The sequence below is a fragment of the Montipora foliosa genome, chromosome 5, assembly GCF_036669935.1.
Source record: "Montipora foliosa isolate CH-2021 chromosome 5, ASM3666993v2, whole genome shotgun sequence".
NCBI lineage: Eukaryota > Metazoa > Cnidaria > Anthozoa > Scleractinia > Acroporidae > Montipora > Montipora foliosa.
This window is the reverse complement of record NC_090873.1, coordinates 35985474-35997589: the sequence shown is the minus strand read 5'-3', so window position 1 is coordinate 35997589 and position 12116 is coordinate 35985474. Positions and strand designations below refer to the sequence as shown.

The following is a 12116-nucleotide window of genomic DNA, read 5'->3' as shown; positions in this document are numbered from 1 at the left end:
AAACACGTCAGGTTGGCTTGGAACAAGAATCGGCAAAATACGGCAATGCAACCAAGAATGGACGAACTTCACACAAGATCTGCTCCAACACTTAAATAACGTTTAGGTGCTTTAAACAAACTTCTGAAAACACAAGCTAATAAAATTTCCCCCTAATTTTACGAGAACTCATTGCAATCACGTGTTCATAACATAAGGACAAAGTTTTCTTCTCACAGTTGAGGCAAAATGAAAACCAGTTGGGCAAACGAATTAAAAAAGCATTTCTTCACTCGCATTTTAGAGTGAAATAAACAAGCAAATCAACTTTTTCTTTAAGTCCAAAAGAGTACAGGTAATTGTTATTTAATTCCAGTTGACAATAAAAATTCGATTTTCATTCCTGAACAACGTAAAAAACCGATTAAACGACTTTTTGAAAATAACAAACGGTTTTAGTGCCGAAGGAAAGAATTTGTGGAGTAACTTCTTCCACTAAGTATGAGCTATTACTGGTATTCTCTTTTGTCGTTGTCGTTCTCTTTCGCTCTCCTTTCGTTTCTGTTCTAGAAATAGGTTCTCCAGGCATCATGTAACCCTATCAGAGCTTCTAAAGATATGCCAAAAATTGCAATACAGAGAAAAAAGCAGCTCTAAGCAAATTAAAAACACTCAGCTTTAAGTTTATATCCCTCCGATGCATGACTTAAATAACTGCGTAGCCGCCAGTATGGACCACAGCTATCATATGTCAAACTGGATTAAAACCGGTGAAAATTGCAGAAAGAGAACAGTTTTCAAACCGTTTTCCACCTTACAGTAAGGGGCCCAGTTCTCGGCCACTTTCGTCATGTCGAGTTTTGAGTTTCCAGCTACTGTGAGGAAGTCGAGGTGACACGAAGGTAGGTGAATTTGGTTTCCACGAAAACGTGTTTGTTCACGGCTACTAGAATTACATGGTCTAATTCAAGATTATATTGTATCCGAATAGGAGACCCAAATGAGCAAATTCTTGGCATAAAGAAAGTAGAGTGATAAAGCTTTCAGTTAAATATAAACTTTTCCAGCCCTATTTTTATTCTTTAACCTAAATTCACTCCTTAATATTTCCTTGGTACTTTTGCGTATTTGCCTATTCTCGGCCACCCTGCTCGCCGTCGACAACACTAAAAAGCGCTCATAGTTTTGTATGGATTTTTCTTGTCAAATCATTTGTTAAAGTAAAGCTGTAATGGGGTGGCATGTTTTGACAGTAGATATGAATTAAAACTATGAGTTCTGACTTACCGGACCCATTTTGAAATACCCAACTCATTTTTTAGCCTCGCTTGCCATGGAATAATTAAGAGGAAAACTAGGCGTGCAAAAAACTTCCTTTGCTAACATGAAACAAAGCTTCTTAAGGATACTTTGTAGTCGAAATATCAAACACAAGCCGTATTAGTGACTTAACAACAAAAATTGGTGATAAAGCGTTGTTTATTCTGAGCAATCGAGCGCACTCTTTTTGTGGCCGAGAACTGGCCGCGCTGGCTGTTAACTGGGCCCACGAACGACGCGTCCATTTTCGTTATTACTCGAGAGAAAACAGGGTTGAGCAGTCGATAGCTTTATTTTATCAAACATTTTTGTAAATAGTATCTGAAAAACCATGATGGAAGATCCTATTAAAGTATTACATTACATGTGTAAACTGAATGCTGAAGCTAGTTGTCTTTGAAATTTCAAGTCCTTACGGCTATTCCAAGATAAGAAATACAAGTTTACGTTTTTTGTGGCCGAGAACTGGGCCCCATACTGTAACTATCAAAGCGTTGACTGCGTAAGAATTATAGTTGACATACTAAGACCGTGTAGCCGCGTCGAGCCACAGAAAGCGCACGATGAAAATATATGAAGCCTCGTTTATGTTTAGGTGAATTAACCTGGTTTGAGCCTGCAATCTAATAAAAAACCAGTACATGTTCAGAGGTCAACTTTAAAAAAAAAAAAAAAACAGCTGACCTCGGTGAGCTCTAAGCTTCAGCCCGCGATATCGTCACGTGATACTGGTCAGCGGATACCTTGTTTGACAGGTGTCAATAGCCCTTTTCACGGTTAATTTTTCTCTCATATGCATTACAATATAATCTAGCATGTATGTGAGACAATTTCGGGCTATTTTGTAGTTTTAACCCGAAATTGCCCGTGAACCAAACCGAACCGTGAAAAGGGCTATTGATCAAAACATGGATGTCCAATATCAAAACTAGCATGAGACTGGTCACATTGGCATACATGGAGGAGTGGACTTACGTTCGTACGGTACGGACGGTTGATGACATGACGGCTATAAAACCAAAATTTCTCGCATCGATGGGTTACCTTTTTTTTTTTTAACTACGGTGCTCCGCGCGCGCGCCTTCGGCGCGAGCGGGAGCTCCGCTATAAGTATTGAAATTATATCTAGTATCTATAAGTTAACATTTTCCTGGTGTAACAGGACAGAAGGAAGATTGCACGGGATGAGAACAACACTGTTTTTACCCTTGTCAGTCTGAAAACTAAGACAATTGTCGTTTAAAACATGATTTCAAAAGTAAACTCCAAACACCTGAAGCCACCCACCCTGAAACACAGGAAGTACAAAGCAGGGCACTTAACTGAACCAGACAGTTTATGCACTTTTACATTTAGCTGAATAACCTTTTCCGCAATAGATAGGTAAGACCACAAAATTTTTAATGATTATAAATGTTAAACGTTTGGTCTTACCGATGTAAGCGCTTTTAAACAACTATCATCTCCTTATATTCTTTTTAAGTTGGTGTATGTTTGCAATACGACATACAGTATGATGAATTGAATTCTCAATGTTTGATAACAGACTAGTAAAGGAAGGTTTTAAAATATTATTCCTACAATGACTGGTACATTGTTTTGCAGTGGTGATATGGCTCAAGAACAGAAAGTTTGACATTTATAATTATATCCGATTCTAATTCTTATAGCGCGGAAGGCGCACGCGCGGAGCACCATGGGTAAGAAAACATGGTAACCCATCTGTGCGAGAAAATTTGGGTTTGGTCACCGTACGACCGTACGTACGTCCACTCCTCTATGTATCCCAATGTGACCAGTATAACGTGGCCATGTCGTGGGCTCAAGTTTAGAGCTCATCGAGGTCTGTTTCTTTTAAGTTGACCGCTGACGTGGTACTGGGTTTCGATCAATCGCGTACCCAGAATCCTCGGGCTTTTTGGTCAGCGGGTGGGCGCCCGGAAAGATATTGGACTAATGGTCTTAAACTATTTTTTTGATTAGTCGCTTGCATAACAATGTCAGTCCGACACGAAGTCGGTAACTAATTCGGAAACCCCAGAATTTGGAGCGAGGTTCAAAATCTAAACAAGTTTTAGTGCTGTTTGTTTTTTCTTCCTCAGAAATATAAATCACAAAAATAATAAAACGACGGGGTTTGAATTATATTTGATACCGCATAGGAATTTTCCCTTCCTGCTAAAAACTGATTTCTGTTACTGTTGCAAAAGTACCGCAGGAAAACTTTACATCAGTCTCTTTGGGAGAGAAATCCGTGGAAGAAGGTCTCGTCGAAGCCGTTCAGAATTACGGAAACAAAAAATTGTAGTAGAAGAGGACTGTCACATTGGTGTCGTTTCCACAAACATTTGTGTTGCTTGCAGGATGGTATTCTACACGGTGGAATGCACGCTGAACGACTAAAAATAAACTTACTGAAAGCGTTAGAAGTTTCATCTTCACTCGCTCTTACAGCAAGCAAATAATTATTTCTCCAGTTACTTTTATGGTGTGTAAAGCTAAAGTTTTGTTTCTCGAACACTTTCAATCCGCCCTTTCTACTGTTTACTGTTTTCTCGTTTCTATTTCCGATTAAACTCAAGAATGCGCAATAAGACCGGAACCCACGTTTTCTGGAAAAATGGAGTCCATTATCCTAGAGTCTCTCCAGGCGCTCACCCGCTGACCAAAAAGCCCGAGGACTCTGGGTTCGAAATTGGGTTTCGATTGGAACACAGGCTCAAGCGAGGCTTAATGCAAGAATAAATAACCCGAGAGCTCTTCTTTTATGCTTGGCTAAATCTATATATTTATTCCTTTACTCATCAGATTTTTATTATAGACATTCTTGCCTTGTGTGCAAATAAATATTTCATTGCACCCGCAGGATTTTCGTTCTACGGCTAAAATCTTATAGCCTTTGTTCCACTATTGTCTAGAATTTCTCGTTCTCTTCCTTTGAAAGCAGAGATGATGATTGTGATGACGAAGATTATTATTTTTTTGTGTTATCTAGCTTCAAAGTAGAAACAGAAAAGAGGGCAATTAAGAGGGATTCTATCAATTTTTTTTTTAAATTAAATATGCAGGGCACTATTTGCTTGCTCTGTTTCATTGACAGGCTTTTGAACTATAGCTGTAAAAGGCCATATTCAAGTATTTTGTTTCGCAATTAGAATAAAAATATTATAAGGCTATCCCTTTCAAAAAAAAAAAAATGACAGATGGCCTTTTTTTTTTCCAGCAAAAATGAACGTCCCAGCCTACGCTTCACCAAGTTTGCGCATTGGTCGGTCATATGATGCCCAAACCTCAAAGGCTGGCATTGATATTTATCCTCCTGAAAACATCGATATTGAAGAGACCAAAGTCAACCAGTTCAACTTTGAGTACAAAGTCATCAAAAATAGCAAAGATACCAAGGACCTGCTAGACATATCTGGTGAGCTTTCTCTGAAAGTTAAAGCTGGCCTTGTATCAGTGTCAGGCTCAGGAAAGTATCTTAGTGACAACGAGAAGAAAGATGACACGACAGAGGTGCTTGCCGTATTGAAATGCAAAACGGTATGTTTTACTACTAGGTTTGGTATGATTAGTTACTTTGGTGTGGTCATTAGCTCAATTAAGAACTGCTCCGTAAGGGTTTTTTTTTTTTTTTTTTCGTTATGCTTTTTTTTTTTCGAAGTGAATCTAAGAGCCAAGGTTTTTCTTGTGAAAAGCAGTTTTTATTCACTGATCACGATATCAAAACGGCACAACCAATTACCGTGGCAAAAGTTTTGCGCTTGGGCTACCTTGGCACAGAATATTCCTGGTTTTCACATGACGTCACGGGCGCCGGTGTCCCCAAACAATCAAACGGTGGCCCATCCTCTGGGAAATGAACTATATTAATATGCAAACTTTTTCTTTTGTTTTCGTTAAAAAACATGGCTGCTGATCACGTAAGTGAAACCCAAGAATACAATAAAGCTCCCCCCACCTTCTCCTCATTGCTGTTTGATAGAACCTCAGTCGTGATCCAGGGATATGCCACGATTGTAAAACTGAAAGTGAATGTAGAAAGTGTTAAACTATTTTAACAACATGGTACTGCATTATTGCACAGAAAGCTTGCTTTTCGTTTCAATTTTTCAGGACGCCACTATTTTCAATGAACTATGCTAGAAAACAGATGTTTTAATCCATTAATAAGCACCGAATGCACCTCATTTGTGCCATACTGTAACTATATTTCATATCTCGTCAGTGGTTTGTCAGGATTGTTGTACGTATGATTTAAAGTACTAATTCAGATTTTACCCATTGTTTCCCTAAAAACAGAAAATTGAAAACACCTACACCTTCCCTCAAGCTCTGTCGTACTCATCTCAACACATCTTCTTAATGTCTCGTATCATCTTATCGGATACTGAACTCATACACTTATCCATGCCGTCTAAACATTACAGCATAGTAAGGGAACAAGGAACGAAGACCCTCCAGAACTATAGTCCAGTGACTTCACCACTACACCACAACGATGAACACGCTCAATCCAGAACAGTTTTTTTATTATTATTATTTACTTTTGTATAATAAGTCAATTGATATCCATGTATAATAAGCGAAACTTATCCTAACCTGACCTAATTTTTCTCTAGGCTTAATTTAGGCTCTGGTTTCACAGCTGAATTATTTCCAAAATTAGTGTAATTCTAGCATTGATTCCGTAACGACAAGTTTTGCAGCATATTATTTATTTATTTATTTATTTATTTTTTAAAATGACATTCATAACCTTAATTTGTATTGCCGAACAAAACAAGACTTCGATCAAGGCGAAATATGAGTCACAAATCTCAAATTAGGATTATTCTTTTGAAGGTTTCTGAGACAATGCGAGGTTTGCCGAAACTGGTGGATGAGGTGGCTAACGGTAAAATCAAACATGGTCTGGGGACACATTACGCAAGGAGTATTACTTATGGCGGAGAATTGGCTGCAAGTCTGTCGATTAAAAACAGATCCTCGTCAGAGAAGTAAGTTCACTGCAGCATATCAAGTACACTTTATCGTAAATTGCAACAATGCATTTTTCCCGAAAAAAAAAAAAAAAAAATTGAGTTGTGTTCAAAGCAAAGAATACTATTTTGGATAATTCCAGAGGTTAAAATGATATCTTTCACTCTTGGTATTATCCATGGTGCTGATCAAAGGAATCGAAGGTTCTGCGAACGAGTATGAACACGAAAGAAAATTTAGCAATTTTTTTCTTTGTTAATGCTTATCCTTATTGGTAGATCATATACCCCATTTTGGAGGAAGCGTTTTTGCAGATATGATGATTTGTAGATTCTCATTATCTTGCGCCTTGTGGAGGTACGATTGCAATGGTAATTGCGCAGGGCCTACCACTAATTCGCGGGTTCGACGCCTGGCTCTGTCACCGTCCTCCACATTTTCTTATCCACCCCAGTGTGTGAAAGGGTACCGACAACCTGCCAAAGGTAATTCAGCGACGGAACAGTACTTCACACCTGGGGGAGTATAGCAACACTCTCAGTCACTTCATACTACTGAGACCTTGACCCTGAGACCCCATTGGCACCTGTGCGACTTTACTACCAACCTCATTCCCAGGGTCCTCTCTCTTCCTCCCTCGAGAAAGTACCCTCGTTGCGGCTGGTCACGTGTCAACGTGTGGAAATGAAATCCGCACTGAGAATGGGTATTCGACTTTTCAATAGCAAAATTCAGTTCTATCTTGGGGAGGGGAAAAACACTTGTTTTTCTTTACAGAATGACTCTTACGTTCTTAAAGTAGACTTCAAGTTTGCGCTTCTATGGGCTGTCTACACACTCGTTACTTTGAAAGTAAAGCAAGCATTAAGTAGATGGTCTTAATTGATAAATACGTACTCAACGCACAAGTTGACAATATTAAGATGCCAAAGCCAGAGGCTTATATGGTGTATGTCAGGGAGTTACAATGTTTTCTAAGTTACAATGAGAATAAAATTTAATAATTACAATATTAACAGAGAAAGGCAAACTATTACAACATGTAAAGAACTATTACTGCATATAAAGCAAAATTAAATAAACATAACAATTAATGATAGTGTGCAAAAAGTAATAAAGAAAAGAGTATAAACTATAGGTGGAAAAGCAAGAGTTCACTAGTCAGTAATTAATTTCCTTAGTATAAAATTTATAATGATTGAAAATAATCTCTTAGTTTATGTTTATAATGAGAAAGAGTAAGTGAATTACGAAGTAAAAGAGGAATGTCGTTCAAAATTTGAGGACCCTGTACCCGAAGAGAAAAAAACAATATTTGTGAGAATGGAGATGTAAGTTGTCTTTTAATGCCAGGTGAGATATTGATGACAATCAGAGTTTAGAATGAAAAGAGATGAAAGAGGAGACTGCAAGAGCTTCTGCATGTGAAGGAAAACAAAACAAGAAACTTGGTACTAATAAATATTAAATATGTTGAGTATTATTAATGTGTTAAAGAGCGAATAAGTATGCGCACGTTGTGGGTAATTAGTAATGATTCTTGAAGCTTTCTTCTGGAGACGGAAAAGGGGTTGTAAATGAGAGGAGTATGTGGATGCCCAAATAATAGAACAGTATTGAAGATATGGAAGTATTTGAGTTGCATAATGTGCAAAGAGTAGTAGAAAGGAAAAAATGTTGCGATTTGATAGTAATCCCAGTGGATTTGGCAATTTTGGAAGACATGGCTTTTATATGAGCCTGCCACGAAAGGTTGTGATGGGTGATAATAACACCCAAGAATTTAGTGTGCTCTACTTTTATAATACTCTTCTTATCAATGTCAATAGAAAGACCATCAAGATTTATTTTCTTTCTTGCGGGGTGAAATAAAATAAATTTAGTCTTGCCGGGATGCAAAGTTAGTTTGTTAGCTTTGAACCAGGTAGCCACGAAAGAAAGTTCATTGTTCACAAATTTGGTTAGTTCAGAGAAATTTCTGTGTTGAAGGAAAATATTAGAGAGAACATGAGAAAATGTCATTAATAAATATAAGAAATAAAAGTGGCTCTAACACAGAACCCTGAGGAACACCACATTTAATTGGAAGAAGTGGAGATTTCCAGGATTCAATTTGAACACATTGAGAGCGAGAGAGGAGATAGCTATGCATCCAGTTAAAAGGCGTGTCACAAATACCATAGAAGTTTAATTTATCTAAGAGGGTAGAGTGATTAACGGTATCAAATTTCTTTTCCTAGATCGATGAATATACCAATTGTGAATTCGTTCTTCTCAAATGAATCAAATATTTTATTAGTAAGTTCCAATAGAGCAGTTTTCAATTGAGTGTCGTAAAACCAAAACCAAAGTAATTACTTTGGCCAATCAAAAAGGTAGGAGACAATCCAGTAAACCAATCAAAACTCTAAGTAGTCACATCCGGTGCTGTCAGAAATATGCCCGCTACTTTACAAAACTGTCGAAAACCCTGTAACTGTGTGTTTACCATGACGGAAACAACATTTTACTCTCTCGCATATCTAATAACGATTAGCTAGCTCTACCATTCTGTATTTAAGCCCTTTTGTTTTAGCAATAAAGTGCAGTGGTTGAATGATTATAGAGTAGTCTAAGGTGTGCGCACGCCGATCCAGTTTTCTTGCCTCTTCGTCCAGGGCACCAGCACGAAGACCGACTAATTGCTCCTTGAACAAGCAGCGTCGACTTTGTGTTACTTTCTCCCCTCGGCTACTGCAATACCCAGCAACGTGGTATAATAATAAGTGCAAATTGACCAACATAAAATATAGAAGCAAGCTCGATCTGTTCCCAAAGCATTAAACGCGAACAGCCATATCCAACTTGGACACCACTTTACGTGAAATTTAGAAACGTTTGATAAAGATGTAAAGCTAGCAAATCCAATTATTTAAAGGCTTAAATTCTTCGAAATAAAGGAAATGAGGAAAAAAAGTCTATTTACGAATTAGCATTAGCAAAGTTAAAGCATACTAAATTCCCACCCTTTTCATGATCGGAGATGGTAAGTCTATTGAGAATCTTTGGGCCTCGTCAGTACTGAATGGAAATCGCCGACAAAGAGAGCATTTCTGTTGTAACTTGATGAATTTCGGTATTTTTTCACTATAGACTGGATATAGGAGGAAGTGCTTCGGGCGCGGTAAAGGCTGGAGCAGTTGATGTGAGTTTAAAAGCCCAGTTAGAGAAACTCACATCTGAATGCTCAAGTTTGTCAGATATCTCTATCAAGTATTACGCCACAGATTTGCCACCCAAAGCCCCAACAAATCTGAACGAACTTGTGAGACTGATTGAGGACTTTCCATCGAGGATGGAGAAAATCAATGGAGGCAAGGGGATTCCCCTTCAGGTAACAATATAATCTTTGTTAATAATAGTGATGATTAAAATAATAAACGTAATTGTCTCTGAAGTTATTTTCTTATTTTTTATCAGTGTAGTGAAACCCAATAAATAGCATTCTTAGATTTGTCCCCACGAAAGTATTTATTGCATGAGTAGAATATATATTTTTGCAGTTTAGTTGCTGGAAAAGGTTTAGACTCAACCAGGAGAGGATGAGGGGATAAAAGACATCCCCATGCCCCATGCCCCATGCTGTGAAATTACTTTGGTCTTGTTCCCATGGTCGCACAGCGAATGACCAGCTACAACTACCTAATCAAGTGTCTTCCTTAAAATAAACGAGAAGTAAAAGGCTGATCAAACTTTGAACAAACTAATAACCGCTGGCCCACGGTATACGCAAAGCCAGAGAGGCATTTCTCCTCACCAGGGATGACATCTTTCAACCCTCAGGCTTAAAAGAGAAGACGAGATATAATCTTCTTTTTCATATGACGTCATACTTTCGTATTTATCCAATTCCATTCCAACGGTCACATAGTTACTAGTGTTTTTTCTCTCCCTAGGTTCTCAATTTTCGTTTTAACGATATCACATTTTTGCTATATCATATTGCAAACATTTTTTTTCCTTCAATTTGTAACGTGTCCCGATGAAGAAAGGCACTGTCTTTCAAAATATCGGTAATACAACAGATACAGTATGTTGCCCAGTATCCGACCACTTCAGTTCAAAACTGCTATAATTTTCCTTCCTTAGCCGCAAGAGCTGTGAAATTTGGCCCTGAAACAATAAATTCGCCCCATGTAAGGTAATCCGGAATCCGGAATCCAGGTAATTTTGGTCTGTGGAATCCGGAATCCAGCTAATGGAATCCATGGATGTGGAATCCGGAATCCACAGACATGGAATCCGGAATCCACAGATATGGATTCCGGAATCCGGAATCCGGAATCCACAGCGTGGAATCTGGAATCCAGGACTCTCTTGGATTACCTTACATGGGGCGAATAAATTTAGTCTGTAATATGATGAAAAAAAGCTTTGCCTTTTTACCTTCGTTTCCGTGGTGAAATTTGCATTTCTGCAGATGTCCATTGCTGCCCAGTGTCCGACCACAGGAATAACTACGTAATTAAACGTAACTTTCGGCGGGGAAGGGGTGTTTTTATCTCCCTTTGCTCTTGCGAAGTACTTTGGTATTAGAATTTCTAATTTCTGCTTCCTGTGGTTATGCAAAGTGCGGTGTGAAAGCAACACACGGAAAATAATTCCACTCGATAAATCAATGAAGAAAGATACAATTGAGTTGTATCAGAATAGTATTACACTACACACAGATCAATAAAAGTTAACGATATAAAATCAATCACGACTGCAGCTTATACAATGATTCTGGCCTCCGTTATTATAGAATCAGTACTTTTCCGGAAAAATTGTTGAATTCTTTGAGGATACTCACTGCAAATATCGAAAGGTTCCTTCAAATAGATCATGATTTACAGACCCTTTCTTCAACAGCGGTTGTTTTACTGTGAAGTAAAGAGGTTAAATGTTAGTAATGAAAATCTCACTCACCTGAACAGAACGGCGCCATCGATCCTATAAAAGTTTAAATCCGCCAAAACTTGCATCTCAAAACTTAAATGTTCGGTTTCCTTTCCGTATACTTCGTTTTCCGTAAAAGTTGCAAAAATTGAATTATTATTTTAACTTGTCGGATACTGGTACCGGTCGGATACTAGAAAACATACTGTATTCGTTCACTGAGCATCCTTTCACTTCTCGTTTGTTAAAATAGTTAAATGCTGATTAGATCCTTCACCAGGATCCAGTGCTTCTTTTCACTGGTCCTTTCTTGCTACAATTAAGTTTTTCCTTGAAATAGCCTCGTATCAGACCACGGGCTGAATTTAGAATGGAAAAATAATATCATTGGAAGAGGCCCATTTATGGTGGTTGTGTTCTCTCCCCACACCCTCTCTTGACTCAACAAGGAAATTTTTGCTGAAGTCTCATCAGGTATTAACCCCTTTTTAAGTGAGACAGCCGACAAAAGTTAATGCTTTTTCTGCGCTTTGAAGGCGCTAAATTTATTTACGGTTTTTTTTTTTTTTTGGTAATAAGGTGATAGATTTGGCGGAAACAGCTCTTAATAAACGGATATACATAACTGAAATTAATGAGGGAAAGGAATGGGGATGGATGTCATTTCTTCCCGTAAGTCGGAAGGATTTAAGGAAACAAGATCCTACGGGTAGCCTACACTTTGTTTGAAGGATTTTTAGCCGATTGCCTTTGAAGTTCACAGTATTTCAGTGTTTTAACGGTAATGGACTGCAAGTGTAGTTATGTCACTTGGCTGTAAGAGTGTAAGAGCGTAAGAGTGTGAGTCCGTGGTGACAATAGGCCCGCAGCGCGTGCATAACTCACGAAAATAAAAAGGTCTGTTGGAACCGTGCTTG

At 38.2% G+C, this 12116-nt stretch overlaps 1 protein-coding gene across 3 annotated transcripts in view; it reads left to right on the top strand.

Moving 5' to 3' along the window:
- Nucleotides 1-12116, top strand: part of LOC138004080 (uncharacterized) — a 54773-nt gene that overhangs the window by 9787 nt on the left and 32870 nt on the right. For 2 of the 3 annotated variants that reach the window (XM_068850476.1, XM_068850477.1), the window contains exons 2-4: nucleotides 4523-4842; nucleotides 6145-6299; nucleotides 9415-9655. In XM_068850476.1, coding sequence (XP_068706577.1) covers nucleotides 4528-4842; nucleotides 6145-6299; nucleotides 9415-9655 — 711 coding nt within the window. In that variant the 5' untranslated portion in view covers nucleotides 4523-4527. Of the gene's footprint in view, nucleotides 1-85; nucleotides 107-4522; nucleotides 4843-6144; nucleotides 6300-9414; nucleotides 9656-12116 lie in introns of those variants that run through there. The other variant, XM_068850480.1, reaches the window with a different exon arrangement.